At 38.8% G+C, this 20,089-nt stretch overlaps 1 protein-coding gene across 3 annotated transcripts; it reads right to left on the bottom strand.

The window, feature by feature from the left end:
• Window positions 1-869: 869 nt before the first annotated feature.
• ZNF684 (zinc finger protein 684) lies at window positions 870-14,044 on the bottom strand. Of its 3 annotated transcripts, XM_067725660.1 has the most exons (5): window positions 13,875-14,044; window positions 12,432-12,469; window positions 7,018-7,144; window positions 6,598-6,693; window positions 870-2,442 (listed from the first exon to the last, which is right to left on the bottom strand). In XM_067725660.1, the coding sequence occupies exons 2-5, from the start codon at window positions 12,444-12,446 to the stop codon at window positions 1,538-1,540; spliced, it is 1,143 nt and encodes a 380-aa protein (XP_067581761.1). In that variant the 5' UTR covers window positions 12,447-12,469; window positions 13,875-14,044; the 3' UTR covers window positions 870-1,537. The 3 variants fall into 3 exon arrangements, with proteins under 3 accessions (XP_067581761.1, XP_067581763.1, XP_067581762.1); XM_067725662.1 differs by lacking the exon at window positions 7,018-7,144; XM_067725661.1 differs by lacking the exon at window positions 12,432-12,469 and having other exon boundaries at window positions 6,598-6,717.
• Window positions 14,045-20,089: the final 6,045 nt, after the last annotated feature.

Below are 20,089 nucleotides of genomic sequence, written 5' to 3'. Positions count from 1 at the left end.
GTGCCCCGGTCTGGGAGGATCCCACATGCCACGGAGCGGCTGGGCCCGTGAGCCATGGCTGCTGAGCCTGTGCATCCAGAGCCTGTGCTCCGCAACAGGAGAGGCCGCAGCGGTGAGAGGCCGGCGTACCGCAAAAAAAAAAAAAAAAAAGCCAATGAGAGAAAAACAATGTAATATAGTTGTAACTGAGCTTAAACTTGAAAAGGCTTGATTTCTGAATTTAGGTTCAAGCTGTTTTGTCACAACTCAAGAAAAGGCATAAAAGTTTTTTGACATTATCAAAGAATATTGTGAACAGCAGTAAAAACTGTAGCTTAAATAATGGTTGGGGCTTCCCTAGTGGCACAGTGGTTGAGAGTCCGCCTGCCGATGCAGGGGACATGGGCTCGTGCCCCGGTCCGGGAGGATCCCACATGCCGCGGAGTGGCTGGGCCCGTGAGCCATGACTGCTGAGCGTGCGCATCTGGAGCCTGTGCAACGGGAGAGGCCACAACAGTGAGAGGCCAGCGTACCACAAAAAAAAAAAAAAAAAAAAAAAGGTTGCTTCATCCTTTTAAGGGAATATGTGGAACTTATAAAATGTCACGTTCCAAAGTGAAGTTGCTGAGCAAAAAAAAAGTGCTCTTTTCAACTCGATTAATGCTGCCTGTGCTGTCACATGGTAAATTCCAGGCACCCCTAGGAGCAAAACCTGTATCAATTTCTTACAAGAAAACAAAAAATAGACCCCAAAGCTCACTCCCTGAAAGTTGCAAAGTATCATGACACTCTAGTTTATTAAAATGAAATGTAGATGATACCCTAGTTAACTACTACTTGAGCTATACTTATACCTTAGGTAAATACATCAATGAAAAAGAACAGGAATATTTGAAGGGCAAATGTTTTATTTACACACTTATTTAAATACTTCTTTTCCTCAACTGAGTACTTACTGTAATACAGAATACAACTGCTTTCCCCCTCTCAATTGGTATCTTGTTAAATTATACATATGTGTAATTCTATACATCTTTATAACAAGTTTGAGAATGAGATTCAGTAACACTACCATACCCCTCAAAAGTGCCAGCAAATGGGTGCAAATATTACTGAAATTCATACTACATATTAAACCACATGTTTTCACTTGCATGTTACTGTTAGGATTGGAAGAAAAAAATGGTGAAATTTACTGCAGAAACTCTTAATAGATATAATTTAATATAATATAAACATTTTTTACTCACACTTGCATAATTGTATAATTTGTTATAAGAATTAAAAATCAGAGATGGTAAATGTAGTTTTCACTGATTCCTTGATTGTTTAATTTATGCTTACTTTCCAAGCTCTATGTGCATTTATAAATTAACTTTTTCTGTGATCTTTTCTCTAAAAACTTTATTATCACTTGCAGAACATGATTGGCATTTTTTTTTTAATGGGAATTTATTCTTCCAATTCATTCAGATTGGTGGATTTCTCCTCACCATAAATTCTCTACTTAATAAGGTTTATCAAATATTTAAAGTTTTCTCAGATTCATAAGTGAATATTACATATGAATTTTCTGATGTAAAATAAGATTTGACTTCTGGGAAAATGCTTTCCTACATTTGCTACATTCATAGGGCTTTTCTCCTGTATGAATTATCTGATGTCTGAGGAGGTGACACTTCTTGATGAAGGCTTTGCCACATTCAATACATCCATAAGGTTTCTCTCCTGTGTGAATTCTTTGATGAGTAACAAGCACAGAAGTGTTGCCAAAGGCTTTGCCACACACGATGCATCGATAAGGTTTCTCTCCTGTATGAAATCTAGAGTGTTTATAAAGGGATGAACTATACCTGAAGGTTTTCCCACATTCCTTACATTCAAATGAGTTCTCAAGTGTATGTGATTTCACGTGTTGAGTAAAGGAGGAGTTCCAGGTGAATGATTTTCCGCATTGACCGCATTCATAAGGTTTCTCTCCAGTGTGGAGTCTCTGATGGACCATGAGTTGTGCTTTATGTGTAAATGCTTTCCCACAATCACTGCACACAAAGGGTCTCTCTCCATTATGTATTTTCTGATGAGTTGCAAGGTGAGCCTTCCTGCTATAGGCTCTCCCACAGTCGTTGCATTCAAAGGGTTTTTTTCTTGTATGATTTTTTTCATGTCTAATAAAATGAAACTTCGTTTTGAAGGCTTTCCCACATTCACTGCATTCATAAGAGTTTTCTCCAGTATAACACCTATTACAATTAAGTAAGTTTGAAGTAGGTTGCAAACTCTTCCTATATGACTTACATTTATATGATATTTTTCTTGTAGGATTAAGACTTGTGCTCATATTATAGCCATGAAGTCTCTTCACAGTCAGAATTTTATTGAACATGAACAAAACTGAATTCAAAAAATTGTCTTTGCTTTCCTGGTGCTTGTCTGATTCATCAATAAGTGGGCAGTCAGCTTCTAAAAAGGAGTACAGTGAAACATTCCTAGTTAATCTTTGCCATCAATGGTTATAGAAACATATATGACTCCAAATCTAGTCTCTCATTCTGAAACAAATCTGTATTTGCCTTGATCCTGAGCTTTAAGAATAAAACTGCTAAAGAGGAAATGGGAGCATAGAATGACAATGAGAACAGATGGCTTAACTTGTGACCTGAGGAAAGATAGTAAAATAGCACAAGGTACAGTAAGGAGGGTACAAAGGAAATCAAAAAGTTGCTCAATTGCTCAACAAGGGCATATGGTTAGCTCACAGAATGATGAGAGCCCACTGTGGAGATGTGATCAATGGACCAGGTAGCCAGGGGAACAAGAGACAAGGGAGTTAAGGGAAAATATCAGAGGGAAAACTAGATTTGGAGAAGGGAGATCAGAATCAGGGTCCTTACTACCTAATTCCTAGATTACCCAGGTAGAATAGCTCCTTATTTCCCTCATTCATATCTCATTTTCCTATTGATCATCTGGCACAATGTCATTTCCCTTCAGGAACATTTTTCTATCTCCAACCCTCTAACCTCATCCGAACCATGGCTGAGACATATCTGTAGACAGGGCTCCAACACTACTACAGCTGGGATTCATTCTTACACGTACTTGTAGGCCCAGGAACACAAAGGTCTAGCAGGTAATTCGAGGGTGTGCTATTCTTAGCCCAAGCACAGATTCTATCTGCTTGTTACCATTTTTATTCAGGCTAAGTTTTGATATATGACAAGTACTGCTTTTACATCCTCTTTCAATCTGCCTAACAAACTAGTCCCCAGAAAGCCTCTTTGCCCCTGAAGTCACATTTTTAACGCCTAATCTCAAAACCCTGTAAATCCCCAATCCACTGTTCCATTAAAAACAAAAAAAAAAAATTAGGGAGGGGGTTATAATTCCCCACTCGTGAATTTCCTTCCATGTGAAGTTACTACAATACCCCTAGCCTTTTGCTTCATGCCTTATCCTCTGTGGAGCTGGCTGAGTAGTGGGCTATAGCCATTAATACACATTTCTTTATTGAGTGGTTCTAAATGTGGGGACTCGGTTCCTGTCTTCTTTCCTCTCTACTTCAACCAATGAGAAGCAGCATCCTGTGTTACCTTGGCCAACAATAACCAACTGAAAAATCCAGGGTAATCAGCCTGGTGAACAAAAATATGCAATACAATGAATTCACTCATGGTATCTAAGCATGCACTACTCTAGCCCTCAACAAATACCTACTTCTGTTCCAAGGATTCTAGATTCTAAATAGCTACAATCATTTGCTCATGTTCCTTCCCCACCTTAACTTGCCCTCCTTCATCCTCTCTCATCCTATGTAGTATTTAGATATCCTTTAGGGAGGAGCCATTGTTCCATGATCTTAAAAAAAAGGCTCCTCCAGTCTTTGCCTACTTTAAACTTTAGGCTCCATTTTCTCTGAACTTCTAAGACAGTCATCACTGCTGCCTAAACCATTTATTTTGACAACTAACTAGATTAAAACCACAATGTTACTGTGCATTGAACAAATGTTCCACATTCATCAAATTTTAAAATATATGGCTATGTTTTGCCTTTTCAACTACAATTTACACACCTGGAAAAACAATTTTTTTTTCTTTATTTGAATCCTTCTCAGGAAACATTAAAAAGCCTTGTTGAATGAAAGGATAAGAAACATCCCTACAATCCCTGACTTTACAAAAATGAATTAATTAAATATTCATTGAATGTCCATGATGTGCTCAGCTATGGTGTGAAGAAAAAAAATGATATTGGACTTTCTCTTCAGGGAGTAATCATGAGAAAACATGCCTTAAAGCCACAGGTTTGTTTTTTTTTAAAAAAGTCTTAAAAGCCACAGGATTAAAAAAAATCTAAGATAGTATATGTCAAGTTTTCGTTGACAGAGCCATAGTAGAGTTGGGATGGGAATTCAAAGAAGGCAGAGATCAATGTAGGCTAAAGTTACCATGAAAGAGGAGAAAACTGAACTTAGACTTCATAGCATGCTGGTTTTGAAACCGAGTTGGGTCTTGAGGGGCTCCCAGGCACTGAAACCATGAGGCCTGAGCGCTGAGGCCTCCTTTTGTCCACCATTTCTTCCAGGCAAGACTCCAGCCTCCATGACCATCCCTGAGTTCCAAAGGGTGGATTTGAACAGTTGCTAATCAAGGGAGGAGCAGCTAAGAAACCACCTGAGGAAGGATTAAAGGGACCAGAGAAGCTCAACAAGATTAAGAGAAGACAATCTGAGACTGAGGGAGTGCAAGCCCTGTTCACACCCTAATCTTGTCAGGACCCCACCTTTGAACCCCTGTTATAAAGCCCTTAATCAAATCCTCTGGGGGAGAGACACATAGTTTTTCAAGGCTGAAGCCCAGTGTGTCTCCCTTTGCCTGGCAAAGCAATAAAGCTATCCTCTTCTACTTCACCCAAAACTCTGTGATTTGATTCAGCATTGCTGTACAGAGAGGCCGAGCTTTCGGTAACGGTTTTAGTTAGATGGAGCACATCAGAATCAAAAGGACTAAGGCAGAAAAGAAAACTGTGTACAGAGGATGCTAAAGAGTCTAATTGCATGGAATAGGGAAAAGATGGACAATTCTGGATAAACATGGGATCACATACAGAGGGATAAGCCATTTAAATACCATAATACAGGTGATACAGGAATAACATGTTTGTCAGAAGAGTGACAAGCAAAATGAAATAATTCAGATAAATCTTGCAAGAACGTCTAAGATAAACCAGAAAGTAGGCTGGAATTGGCAATATAAGTATTTACATAAACAGCCAAGATACCATATCAGGAGTTAAAATTCATTTGTTTTATGCCAGTAGTAATTGGGGTTCCAGGGAATCTAAAACACATTTAATTGGTATCTTAATCATTTGAAACATACTTCTTTTATGGACTCTGTGCAAAGGGAAGATTTTATTTTGAGTCAGTCTTGGATAAACTAATAGTTGAAATTATAGGTAATAAGTCCCAATAGTATTTAAGGAGAAATTCTTAAGAGAAAAAGCCAAATTGCTTACCACAGTGATTTTGTGACTGCAGACCAGGAGACCAGTCACTACCTTTTATTGTAAGGATAAAGGTAAAGTGTTGAAGAATATTAAAAATTGGTTCCTATGATAAAACAGACAATAAGGCCAGGTAGGGTAAAATTAAGGGAATGGAAAGCTGGTGAGGCAAAGATGCTGGAGATGGCACAAAAGAAATAACTGTAGTCTTTAGAGTGATGAAGTTTCTGAGGGAGTTCCTGTGGACAGAATTTCAGAAGATGGAAGAGAAGTCAAACAGCAAAGGGTGAATAAGCTGTGAGAAAGGGTGAGGGCAGATTAGTGAGGAACTAATCAAATAAAGTTGGAGGACAATTTCCGAAAGATATCAATATTATCAAGTGAAGCAGAAAGACGCACTAGAAGGTAGATACCCCAAGTTAGCCGTAAGACTAAAGATGAGCAAGGTAGGGTACACAGGGGGAGTATATGCTGCAAGAAAAGGAACGAGTTTTTTTAAAAAAGGAAAAAAATTAGGAAGAACATGTTATGAAAGTTTTGAAATAAAAACAACTAACATATGCTGAACACTTACTGTCTGCCACTATATGAAGGGTTTTGCTTGTATTAACTCATATAATCTTTACAAAAACCTGAGGTAAAGTCATATTATCCCTATTTTATAAATAAAGTTGTGCTACAAAATAATTAGGTTAGACAGAGGTTGGTGGAATAAGACTTCAAATCCACATAATCTGACTACATTATTAGAAACAGATGTATGGAAAGATCTGCCACCATGTTGAGGAGGGAAGAAGAATGAGGATTCTAGGGACTGAGAGAACCAACAAGCACCTCGATGGAACAGGCAGCGCAAGGAGCCAGAGCGGAGAGGAAGGACATCCTCCCACACAAGAGCTGAGAAACAGAAAGAGCGGCCACGTGGAAGAGTGGAAGTGAAGGTGTCACCTGGGGATCTGAGGATGTTGTGTCAGGTGTACCCAGTCACTTTCAAAGGTGTGTGGTTTTAAGACGTGCTTCCTGAAAAGTATTTCAGAGGTGCCTGTCCCTCACTCACCAACTGGGATCTCAGTTCCAGAGACTCCCATCTACCTGCTTTCTCTGACTCACCTGGAGAGCGCCAACGTGGGTTCTCTCTCTCCACCATCCATGGCTCTTGTCCTTGCTCCACCTTGAAGATCACTATTGTTTTGGTGACTGGACACCCTGTTCATGGGAAACAACACAGAACTGGGGACAAAGTCCTAGGAACAAACGACTACCTCACAATTCGGGTTTGCCTCCTGGAGTCTTAGGGCCTGTGAAGATGACAGACAAGCTTTAGACAGAAAAGACCCTTCTTCATTTGGGAGGCAGAAACATTAAACAAATTATCTGATCCCCAAAGGGGATTAAGAATTTTTGACCACTGAAATTCAGAGACAAACTTACTAATGCTTCAGAATGTTCACAGCTTTCGCAGGTCTTAAAGGAAGGGCACTATTAAAACATAATGAGTTACACTGAAAAGTTACCACCCACTGTCCTTACCCATTGAGATGAGGTTTCTAAAGTTCTCCAACATCACATCCCAATACAAGGTTCTCTGATCACAGTCAAGCAGCTGCCACTCCTCTGGGGTGAATTCCACAGCCACATCCTGGAGTGTCACTGATCCCTGTAATAGTACATGGATCTTCAAACTAAAGTGTGCATCATTTGGGGACTTGTAAGAGAATCATGGCAGCCTCTTAGGATCATATCATTTTCATTGCTGAGTTTTCAGAAAGTAATGTATGATAACTACTGTACACCTGATTCAGAAATATACTTTGTGATAGAAACAAAAATTATATTAAAAATATTCAACTAGTGCCAGGATAATTCAATGGGGGAAAGAATGGTCTTTTAAACAAATGGTGTTGGACCAACTGTATCTCCACATGCAAAAAAATGAAGTTGGACTCCCCTCAACACACACACCTCACATCATATATAAAAATGAACTAAAAATGGATCAGAGACCTATGTGTAAGAGTTAAAACTAGAGGTGACCCTTGAACAACTTGGGGGTTAGGGGTGCCAACCTCTCCACAGTTAAAAATCCACATAACTTTACAGCCCTCCATATCCGTGGTTCCACAACCACGAATTCAACGAACCACAGGTCATGTAGTACTGTAGTATGTATGTATTGAAAAAAATCTACACATAAGTGGACCCACACGGTTCAAACCTGTGTTGCTCAAGGGTCAACTGTATATAATTCTTAGATGAAAACAAGGGAGTAAATCTTTATGACCTGGGATTAGGCAATGGTTTCTTACACATGACAGAAAAAGTGTAAGTGACAAAAGAAAGAAATAGATAAATTGGAATTCACCAAAATTAAACATTTTTAAGCTTCAAAGGATACCATGAAGAAAGTGAAAAAGACAATTCACAAAATAGGAGGAAATATTTGTAAATCATATATCTAAAAAGAAATTTGCATCTAAATTATAAAAAGAATTCTTACAACACACAATAAAAAGAAAACCCAATTTAAAAATGGGCAAAGGATTTGAACAGACATTTTTCCAAAAACAGATATGGTCCATAAGCACATGAAAAGATGTTCAACATCATTAGTAAATACAAATTAAAACCACAATGAGGTATCACTTTATACCCACTAGGATGGCTAAAATCAAAGGCAGACAATGATAAGTGTTAATAAGGATAGGGAGAAACTGGAACTCTCATACATTGATGGTAGAACTGTAAAATGGTGCAGCAACTATGGAAAACAGTTCAGGAGTTCCTCAAAATGTCAAACATAGAGTCACCATATGACCCAGCAATTTTTCCTAGGTATATACGCAAAAGAATTGAAATCATACATCCCCCCGCCAAAGAAAAAACCATACACAAATGCCCATAGCAGAATTATTCATAATAGGCAAAAGTGGCAATATGGGTATCCATCAACTAATAAATAGATAAACAAAATGAGGTACATCCATATGATCCAATATTATTCAGCAATAAAAAGGACTCTACAACATAGATGATCCTTGAAAATTTTGTGCTGGGTGAGAGAAGCCAGTCACAAGAAATCACATATTGTATGGTTCCATTTGTATGAAATGCTCAGAATAGGCAAATACATATAAACATAAAGTAATTCAGGGCTGGGGGAAGGAAGGAATGGGGAGTGACTGCTAATGGATATGGGGTTTCTTTTGAGAGTAATGAAAATGTTCTGAGATTAGTGGTGATGGTTTCACAATTACGATAATATACTAAAAAAACCCCCACTAAATTGTATACATTTTAAAGGGGTCAATTTGTAATATGTGAATTATGTCTAAAAATTATTTTAAAATATTACTTATATGTTCTTCATTCATTCACTCATACAATATTCAATGAGGACATACCAAGTACAGTACTAGAGATAACAAAAAATAAAATTATTACTGCCCTCAGAGATCTTACAATCTATTAGACACTGCAAAACAAACATGTAAAGGTAATAAGATGTTAGAGGGGCTATAAGGTTAATACGCCAGACTCACACAAGCATAATAAAATAGAAAAATACAGACTTTTTTTTTTCTGCAGTACGCGGGCCTCTCACTGTTGTGGCCTCTCCTGTTGCAGAGCACAGGCTCCGGATGCGCACGCTCAGCGGCCATGGCTCACGGGCCTAGCCGCTCCGCAGCATGTGGGATCTTCCCGGACCAGGGCACGAACCCGTGTCCCCTGCATCAGCAGGTGGACTCTCAACCACTGCGCCACCAGGGAAGCCCCCAGATTTTTTAATATGATAAAATACATCCTCTCAACCATAAAGTCAAAATCATGTTTAACTTAAACTGAAATTAAAAAGGCATGTGGTAACATGCCTACTGCAAAGAGATAGTTAAGACCATATAAAGCAGGTGTCAGCAAACTACCACCCACAGGTTGACCACCTGTGTTTGTAAATAAAATGTAACTGGAACATAGTTATGTCCATTTGTTTACTTCAACTACAAGAGCAGAGTTGAGTAGTTGCCACAGAGATTATATGGCCTTCAAGCCTAAAATATTTACTATCTGTCCCTTTAAAAAGTTAAGAGAGGGACTTCCCTGGTGGTCCAGTGGTTAAGACTCCTCGCTCCCTAAGCAGGGGGCCTGGGTTCAGTCCCTGGTCAGGGAACTAGATTCACATGCTGCAACTAAAAAAGCCTGCATGCCACAGCTAAAGATCCTGCACACGGCAACAAAGATACCACATGCCACAACTAAGACCTGGTGCAGCCAAATAAATAAATAAATATTAAAAAATAAAAAAGTTAAGAGACTAGGCAGGGTTTACCCCAGGAATGCACAGATAGTTCAATATTGGGAAATGTATTAGAAATTCTTTAAACTGTTATATTAAAGAAAAAATATATTATTTTATTGACAGGTATAAAAAAAATGATATGAGAAAAAAAGTTCCCAATTTATGAAAACAATCTCAACAAGCTAAAAATCCTTAACTTGATTTAAAAAACAAAACAAAACAAAAAAACAACTATCGACCAGATTACAAGAGGAAACAGTATGACACTGGAAGCATTCCCACTAAAACTGGAACAAAAAAGATTTTGGTTAGAAATTACATTCAAAATTATAGTTACTAGAAGTCCTGTCCATTGACATAAGACAAGGAAAAAATATGGAGCCTACATATTAGGCAATAAGGGACAAAACTCCATTTGAAGAGTATATGATGGTCTATCTAGAAAATCTAAGAATCAACTAAAAAACTCTTGGACTTAGTAAGAGTTCTGTAAGTTGACATAAAGTCAATTAGATAAATCCATACTTTCCTCTACACCAGAATAGCCGATTAGAAAATATAATGAAAAAAGATCCATTCCATTCTCAATAGCAACTTAAACCATATGTAAGAATAAACATCATAAGAACTGTAAAAGAATTACCATAATAAACCTATAAAACTGTAATGAAGGACCAAAAAACAATGAATAAAATGAAGAACTCACAAATAACAAATGCTGGAGAGGGTGTGGAGAAAACGGAACCCTCCTACACTGTTGGTGGGAATGTAAGTTGGTACAGCCACTATGGAGAACAGTATAGAGGTCCCTCAGAAAACTAAAAATAGAATTACCATATGATCCAGCAATCCCACTCCTGGGAATGTACCCAGACAAAACTATAATTCAAAAAGATACATGCACCCCTATGTTCACAGCAGCACTATTCACAATAGCCAAAACATGGAAACAACCTAAATGTCCATCGACAGATGAATGGATAAAGAAGATGTGGTACATATATACAATGGAATATTACTCAGCCATAAAAAAGAATGAAATAATGCCATTGGCAGCAACATGGATGCAACTAGAGATCATACTAAGTGAAGTAAGTCAGAAAGAGAAAGACTAATACTATATGGTATCACTTATATGTGGAATCTAAAATATGGCACAAATGAACCTATCTACAAATCAGAAACTGACTCACAGACATAGAGAACAGACATGTGGTTGCCAACAGGGAGGAGGGGAGGGAGAGGGATGGACTGGTAGTTTGTGGTTGATAGATGCAAACTATTACATTTAGAATGGATACACAACAAGGTCCTAACGTATAGCACAGGGAACTATATTCAATATCCTGTGATAAACCAAAATGGAAAAGAATATGAAAAAAGCATGTCTCTATGTGTATAACTGAGTCACTGTGCTGTACAGCAGACATTAGCACAACATGGTAAATCAACTCTACTTCAATTTTAAAAAATGGAGAACTCACTATTGAAAAGTTATGAATTCTCTCCAAATTAATCTAAAAGCATAATGCAATCACAATAAAAATACGTAACATACCCCCTTATGGACCTTGACAAGCTGATTTTTAAATTCACATGGAAGAGAAAATGCTCAAGAATTGCTGAAGACTCTGGAAAAGGAGCAAGGTTTACTTATGGATCCAGGTGAATATTAAAAAGGATATGTACCTGGACTTACAAATTGAGTTCATATAGCACTTCTTGGCACTATGTTCTCTGCTTATTCTAGGGAACACTCTAAGAAAGTCACAGGAGGGACTTCCCTGGTGGCACACTGGTTAGGACTCCACGCTCCCAGTGCAGGGAGCCTGGATTCAATCCCCAGTCAGGGAACTAGATCCCAAATGCATGCCTCAACTAAGAGCTTGCATGCCACAACTAAGGAGCAGGCGAGCCACAACTAAGGAGCCCGCCAGCTGCAACTAAGACCTGGTGCAACCAAATAAATAAATAAATAAAAATTTATAAAAAGAAAGTCATAGGAAAACTGATGTTATATTCATCACAGGATTGTTACTGTCAATATTGTTTCCAACACTATCTCTATGAAAACCCATTGTGGGAATCCCCCGGTGGGCCAGTGGTTAGGACTCGGCACTCTCACTGCTGGGTCGTGGGTTCAATCCCTGGTTGGGGAAGTAAGATTCCACAAGCCTCGGGGTGCGGCAAAAAGAAAAAAGAAAAAAGAAAAGAAAACCCATTGTAAGATATTTTCTTTGGAGAATTGTGCCAAGAAAAAATTTACTTATCCGGGGAATTGTTCTGCTTTATTCTCAAGGACAAAGCCAGTATTTTAAAAGGTTGGCTATCCATTTTCTATGATCACCAGAAAGACTGGGTATACACATGCAGCTCCAGCTAAGTGCAGACCCTATAATCTGGATATCAACTTAGCACTTGTGGACCTGATCTATTCAATTTACGTTTTCCCTGACTATACATTTCCTTTTTATTATGTGGATTTTTTTTTTTTTTGGCTGCGCCGCACGGCATGCAGGATCTTAGTTCCTCGATGGAACCCGCGTCCCCCCCCTGCAGTGGAAGCACGGAGTCTTAACCACTGGACCGCCAGGGAAGTCCTTATATGGATTTTTTAAGAGATTTAAATAGCAATAAATGGATGCCTTACCTCTAAGTTGACCATTTTTGCAGCTCTTACACAGAGATCTATGAAAGTAGAAATGGGGAAGAGAGTAAAGACATGAGAAACACCAGGACTGCAGTGTAGAACCCTGCTCTGTGAAAACAGAAGCACACATACTGCAGTCTCAGAAAATGCCACCCAGTGGGAGAACGACATTTCTAGCAAGTCAGAAAAGTCTATATTTTATAAGCAATGATCTCTGTGTTATTAATATATGGAGCTTAGATAAGTATCTTGTACATTTCTGTCCTACAGACCTAACAGCAAGTCGTTAACCTTTAAACCAGTGACTTTTTTTTTCTCCCAGAAACGTATCCTAAGTAAATACAAATACTTGTATCCTAAGTAAATAATGAATGAGTTAAAAGGATAACTAAAAGCCTGACCTCCGAAGCTCATTATCTTTAGAAGTCATTCCTTCCTGTGATTCTCTGGTCTCTGTTCTGTAGCTGGAGTAAGAGATCTCAAATAGGTTTCTTGAGAAGGCCGGATCCAGGGACCCGGCGGGGAGAGGGGGGAGGTGAGGATTTTTTTTAAGCTGGAGTCTTCAGTTTAGACTCTAAATCTGTCTCTCCCTCTCCCTCCTCCTCCCCCTCGGAATTCACCATCTCCTATGAGCCCAGTCTAGGCTTTTTGAAATTCCAACCAGCACTGCTAGGGCCCTAGAAAGGCTAAAATGTGCAAGATGGACCGCCAGCTTTATTTCGTCTTCACTGGAAAAATCTGAAGATTCACCAAGAGATCCTTAAAAAAAAAAAAAAAAAAAAAAAAGACACACCGAATTTTACTCAGCATACATTACTCAAATATTTCAAAAGGAAAATATGTCCAACGCTTTGTTTTGCAGGTTGTTTTCATCTTGCGAAAAAAATGAAATTTGAAGAAAACTCATCTGGATTTGAATCTCAGATCTTCTATTATACTAAACTGTTTGAGTCTAGGCAAGTTAACTTCACCTCTCTCAGCTTCAGTTAATTCATATGCAAAATTCGGATGATTGTTGTGATAATACCCTAAGAGTGCATCGAAGTTTCTCTAGAATCACTTTATTCCTAGATCCCTTAACATGGTTTAATTTTAAACCATTGTAAATGGTTTTAAATGGTTCTGGTAGGACCAACTGTGCTCCTGTAATCAGGGAAGGTGTAGTTTGATGCACAGACTTCTACATAGTGTCCTTTACTTACAAGGGCAGGAATGCAAACTGAGCTTGCTCTAGCCCCACCCGGGATCTAGGAATCCTCTGAGTGGCGGTCGGGCCCTTCTCTTGCTTTCTCTGAACTACTCCAGAATTGGACAGGACCCACACACCCAAACACGAAGTCACCGCACGTGAGAGTTTTAAGGTTTTTCAGTTCAGTAAGCCAATAAACCGGTCCCTTTCTTCCCGCCCTTCCCTTATGTCCCCCAAGTTCTGCAGAGTCATACCTGCCAGTCTTTCACTGCCACACTCCCAGCTCCGACTCTAAGCTGGAGATCAGCTTACAGAGATCTCCCAGATCTGGGCGAAACCCCGACTCTCACTTCATACAGTGCTGGTTGGAAAATTACAGACTACAGGCTACTGCCCCACTGCGCGTGTGCGGAAGTAACTGCCCACCCAGAGATTCCCAAGTTCCCCCGCGGTGCAGGCTATTCATCGGGCACTACATTTCCCATAAGGCCCATGGAGCTCGTTTCCGGAATGCGTCACGTGCTCCTGCCTCTTTAGGGGGAGATTCCTGGGTTAGTATCTCTGGGGCCGTTTGGAGAGACAGGGTCATTTATAAAAGGGAGATGTATATATCCTTTTTGTTTAAAATGAAAGACATCAGCTTTTTTTTTTGGAAATTTTATTGTTTTATACAGTAGGTTCTTATTACTTATCTATTTTATACATATTAGTGTGTATATGTCAATCCCAATCTCCCAATTCATCCCACCACCACTCCCCACCTCCCGCTTTCCCCCCTTGGTGTCCATACGTTTGTTCTCTACATCTCTGTCTCTATTTCTGCCATGCAAACCGGTTAATCTGTACCATTTTTCTAGGTTCCACATATATGTGTTAATACATGATATTTGTTCTTCGCTTTCTGACTTACTTCACTCTGTATGACAGTCTCTAGATCCATCCACGTCTCTACAAATGACCCAATTTCGTTCCTTTTTTATGGCTGAGTAATATTCCATTGTATATATGTACCACATCTTCTTTATCCATTCATCTGTTGATGGGCATTTAGGTTGCTTCCATGACCTGGATATTGTAATCAGAGCTGCAATGAACATTGGGGTGCATGTGTCTTTTTGAATGATGGTTTTCTCATGGTATATGCCCAGTAGTGGGATTGCTGGGTCATATGGTAATTCTATTTTTAGTTTTTTAAGGAACCTCTACACTGTTCTCCATAGTGGCTGTATCAATTTACATTCCCACCAACAGTGCAAGAGGGTTCCCTTTTCTCCACACCCTCTCCAGCATTTGTTGTTTTTAGATTTTCTGATGATGCCCATTCTAACTGGTGTGAGGTGATACCTCATTGTAGTTTTCATTTGCATTTCTCTAATAATTAGTGATGTTGAGCAGCTTTTCATGTACCTCTTGGCCATCTGTATAGACACCAGAATTTTAAAATACTGGAAAATCTAAATCAGCAGTATGCTAAAGAGAATAATTTACCCTTAATTCAGTTTCTTCTAGCCATACACTAGCTTAGGTCAGGGAGATGAAAAGAACCCAACAAAGTAGACTGAGATGGAATAATCCGTGAGACAGGTGGAAAAGAAGGAGGGTTTGAATCTGCAAAATCAAGGGAAGAAAATGTTCCAAGAAGGAAGGAGTGATCCACTGCATTAAATGCTGCTGATAGGTCAGGTAGGATGTGAACTAATAATTGGCTAGTGGATTGAGCAGTGTGGGAGTTGTTGAAACATGCCCTTTTGGTGTAGTGATGGAAGTTTGATAAAGTCTGATAAGAGTTAGGTAAGGGTGGGATGAAACAATGGGAGAAAGCAAATACATATAGACAACTTCTTCAGTTTTGCTTTTTTAAGATGAGTAGAAAAATAAAGCTGTCCTCTGCATATGGAATTGGGGTCCAGAATTTTTTTTTAAGATGGAAGAAATTAGTGTTTGTATCCTAATTAAAATGATACAGCGGAGAGGGGGAAATGGACAATACAGGAAAGACGACAGTTGCAGGAGGAAAGTCCTTGAGGAAAGAAGGGATGTAATCCAGCACATAATCGGGGGGATCAGTTCTAAGCAAGAGTATGGACAATTTATTAATTGAAATAAAAGGGGAGGCATACAGGGAGGAGGAAGGGTAAGCTGGGACAAAGTGAGAGAGTGGCATGGACATATATACACTACCATATGTAAAACAGATAGCTAGTGGGAAGCAGCTGCATAGCACAGGGAGGTCAGCTTGGTGCTCTGTGACCACCTAGAGGGGTGGGATAGGGAGGGTGGGAGGGAGACGCAAGAGGGAGGAGATATGGGGATATATGTATACATATAGCTGATTCATTTTGTTATACAGCAGAAACTAACACAGCATTGTAAAGCAATTATACTCCAATAAAGATGTTTATAAAAAGGGGGGGGGAGAGGCAGAGTCGATAGGTACAGATGCAGACACGTGGACAGATTTGGTGGTGGGAGAATGAGGATATCCTCACCTGAGTGCTTCTATTTTCTCAGTGAAATAGGAAGCTCAAAGTGAAGATAGGGAGAAGGTATTACAGGTTTGAGGAAAGAAAATAGTGTATTACATTGATTCTAATACTTCTTCATATTTCAACATCTGTGAAATTGCTCTTACAAATGATGGCATGCCATAGTTTAATTGGCAGCATATTTTTTCTTTCTTAGTAATATGTAAAATAATGATGTATCTTATAATCAATGGCATCTGAGATCCTAATGTTATTTAGGAATGGTGAGAGTGAATGGATTACAGAAATGTGGTACTATTGCCTGGCATCATTAAGAGCCCGCTTGATATTAGTAGCCCTTAACTTTACTGGCATTTTCAATGTCATAAAGACATATTTTTATATCTAATCTTTAAAAAGTCCTTTCTTGACATGTAGCTCACTTGAGCAATTGCTCTATTTCCTAGCTTTCTTTCATAGAATAATTTTCTCTGAGTTGTTTCTTGTTGCTGTCTATATTTTCTCACTTCCAACTGTCTCCTCAGTCCATTCTAATTGGCTTCTTGACCATAACTACACTCCTAAAACTGCTCTTGTCAAGTTACCAATGAAATTTCAGTTGAAAAATTAAATGGACTTTCTTAGTCCTCATCATATTTGACCTCAACGGCATTTAAGAAAATTGAAATACTTCCTTATTTTGGCTTCTAGAACATCTCACAAAAGATCATTTCTCCCACCTCACTAACACTACTTCTTTATTTTCTTTACTGAATACTCTCCCTCTGTCCTGCCTCCAAATGTTGGAATATTCAAGGGTTTGGCCTTGGGCCTTTTCTTTCTGAAGTTTTCCTCAAATGGTCTCATTCAGTCTCATGGCTTTAAATACCATTTATTTGACGTTGACTGAGCAATCTATATCTCCAGCCCTCATCTCTCCCCTGAATTTCTGACCCCTAATTCCTTATGCCTACCTGAAATCTCCCCTTCGAGAGGCTTAAAAGCCACCTCCAACTTCACATGTTCAAATCAAATATTTAGGAGCCATCCTTGATTTCTCTTCTTCCTTTTTCCTGTCTTTCTCTCATAGTATATATGTTCTATGAGGGCATATATTTTATTCGTTTTTGTGATATTGTGATTTATAAGAAGAAATATGTATTTGGCCTTCATCCCCAATTCTGGCTCAGAGCTCCTAAAACTCTTGGAATTCCCTAAGTGATGAGAATGAGCATGGTGTCTTTTGTTATGTTAATGAGGCGACTTTTGGACTGCACCTAAGGATGGGGGCTGATTGCCAGGAAAACCAAATCATGTGATTAGAGGGTTGGAACTTTCAGTCCCATGCCTCCTAACCTCTGGGGAGGCGAGAGAGGCTGGAGGTTGAATCAATAGCCAATGGCCAATGATTTAATCAATCATGGCTATGCAATGAATGATTTAATCAATCATGGCTATGTAATAAACCCCCAAAAATATGGGGTTCAGAGAGCTTCTGGCTTGGTGAACATGTGGAGGTATGGGGAGAGTGATGTGCCCAGAGAAGGCACAGAAGATCTGCGCCCTTTTTCCATACCTTGCCTTATGCATCTCTTCCATATAGCTGTCCCTGAGTTATATCCTTTAATAATAAACCGGTAGTCTAGTAAGTAAAATGTTTCTCTGAGTTCTGTGAGCCACTCTAGTAAACTAATCAAACCCAAGGAGGGGGTTGTTGGAACCTCCAGTCTATAGCAAGTAGGTCAGAAGCACAGGTAGACAACCAGGACTTGCAATTGGCATCTGAAGTGGGGCCAGACAGGCAGTCTGAGAGGACTGAACCCTTAATGTGTGAGACCTGACATTATTGCCAGGTAGATAGTGGCAGAATTGAGTTGAACTATATGACACTCAGCTGATGTCTGAGAATTGCTTGGTGACGGGGAAAAAAAAACACACGTTGGAATTGGTGTGAGTAGAATTTTAGTTTTGTCTATGACTATATCTCCAGAGGCTGACACAAAATAGGTGCTAAATAAAGATTTATGAATACTGAATAAATGTGAAACTGTCTATAGTTTCATGTCCATAAGTGCAACCTGTCTAGTTAGGGTCTTGAATCTATAGGTCAATTTGGGGAAAATTGATATCTTAACAATATTAAGTTTTCCGATCCATGAGCATGGTATATCTCATCATTTATTTAAGTTTACTTTAATTTCTCTCAGCAGTGTTTTCTAGTTTTCAGTGTACAACTCTTGCATATTTTTTGGTCAGATTTATCCCTAAATATTTCATAATTTTGATATTATAAATTGTATTTTTGAATTTCCATTACCAACTGTTTGTTGTGACTATGTAGAAATACAATTTATTTGTGAATGTCGATCTGTTAGCTTTTCAAAGTTTCCATGGGATTTCTTACATAGATAATCATGTTATCTGCAAATAAAGTTTTATTTCTTCCTCCTCAATCTGGAAGCCTTTTATCAATTTTCCTTTACTTATTGCATTGGAAGTAAGTTATCCACCACTACAATGATGACTAGAAATGGTGACAGATGACATAACTGCCTTTTTTCTGAACTAAGGGGAAAAACATTGTCTTTCACCATTAAGTATAATGTTAACTGTAGGTTTCTTGTAGATGCCCTTCATGAGATTGAGGAAGTTCCCTTTTAGTTTTAGGTTTCCAAGAGTTTTTCTGAAGAACAGATGCTGTATTTTCTCAAAAAAATTTTTGCATCTATTGAGATTATCATGTTTTTTTCATGTTTAGTATATTAATATGGTGAATTACATTGATACTTTTAATGTTAAACCAATCTTGCATTCCTGGCATAAACCTCATTTGGTCATGTCCTTTTTCTGTATTGCTGGATTCTGTTTGCTAAAATTTTGTTTAAAATTTTTGCATTTATGTTCATAGGGTATACTGGTCTACCAGTAATATGTGGTCTGGGTATTAGAGTAATGCCGGCATCATTGAATGAGTAGGGAAGTTCCCCTCCTCTTCCATTTTCTGGAAGTTTGTGTAGACTTTAGTATTATTTCTTCTTTAAATATTGGGTAGAATTCAGCAGTAAAGTCATCTGGACCTGGAGTTTTCTTTCTGGGAAGGTTTTAAACTACAAAGTCAATCTCTTTATTAGATATAGGGCTATTCGGGTTACAGATTTTCTTCTTGAGAGAGCTTTGGTAGTTTGTATCTTTCAAGGAATTTTTCTGTATCATCTAAGCTGTCAAATGTATTAGCATAAAGTTGTTCATTATATTCTCTTATTATTCTTTTATTTTATTTATTTATTATTTTTTTTGTGGTACACGGGCCTCTCACTGTTGTGGCCTCTCCCATTGCGGAGCACAGGCTGTGGATGCGCAGGCTCAGCGGCCATGGCTCACGGGCCCAGCCGCTCCGCAGCATGTGGGATCTTCCCGGACCGGTGCACGAACCCATGTTCCCTGCATCGGCAGGCGGACTCTCAACCACTGAGCCACCAGGAAAGCCCTAGAGTCTCAGTTTTGACCTATAGTAAATATCATTGATAAAACCAATATAAACAATATGTCTTTGGTATCGTCAATAATTTTTAAGCATGCAAAGGATCTGAGACCAAAATATTTGAGAATGTTGCTCAATGGAAAAAGAGATGAATGAAACAAAGGACTAGAAACAACTTACACTATCATCAACATTATCTTCATTATTATCAGCTGCAGCAGCAGTAGCAGCAGCGCCATCCATATACTGAATCATCGAATGATTCTGCTGTGCTGAGTACTGTCCTAAGCTCTTTGCATGCATCATCTCATTTAATCCTCATAATAACTCTATGAGGTGAGTATAATTACCATCACTCCATTTTCCATATTGGAAAACTGAGGCTCAGAAAAGGCTTAGAAACTTTCCCAAGGTCCCAAGCTAGTAAAGAATAGAGTCCAGGTCTGTCTAATTCCAGGGCATCACTTATGCTCTGGTCTTAGAGTAGGAGATGATGATGGGTACCTGTGGGGTTGAAGATAAT

This window comes from Pseudorca crassidens, chromosome 2, assembly GCF_039906515.1.
Source record: "Pseudorca crassidens isolate mPseCra1 chromosome 2, mPseCra1.hap1, whole genome shotgun sequence".
Taxonomy (NCBI): Eukaryota; Metazoa; Chordata; class Mammalia; order Artiodactyla; family Delphinidae; genus Pseudorca; species Pseudorca crassidens.
Note: the sequence above shows the minus strand (reverse complement) of the source record. Positions and strands in the feature narration are given on the sequence as shown.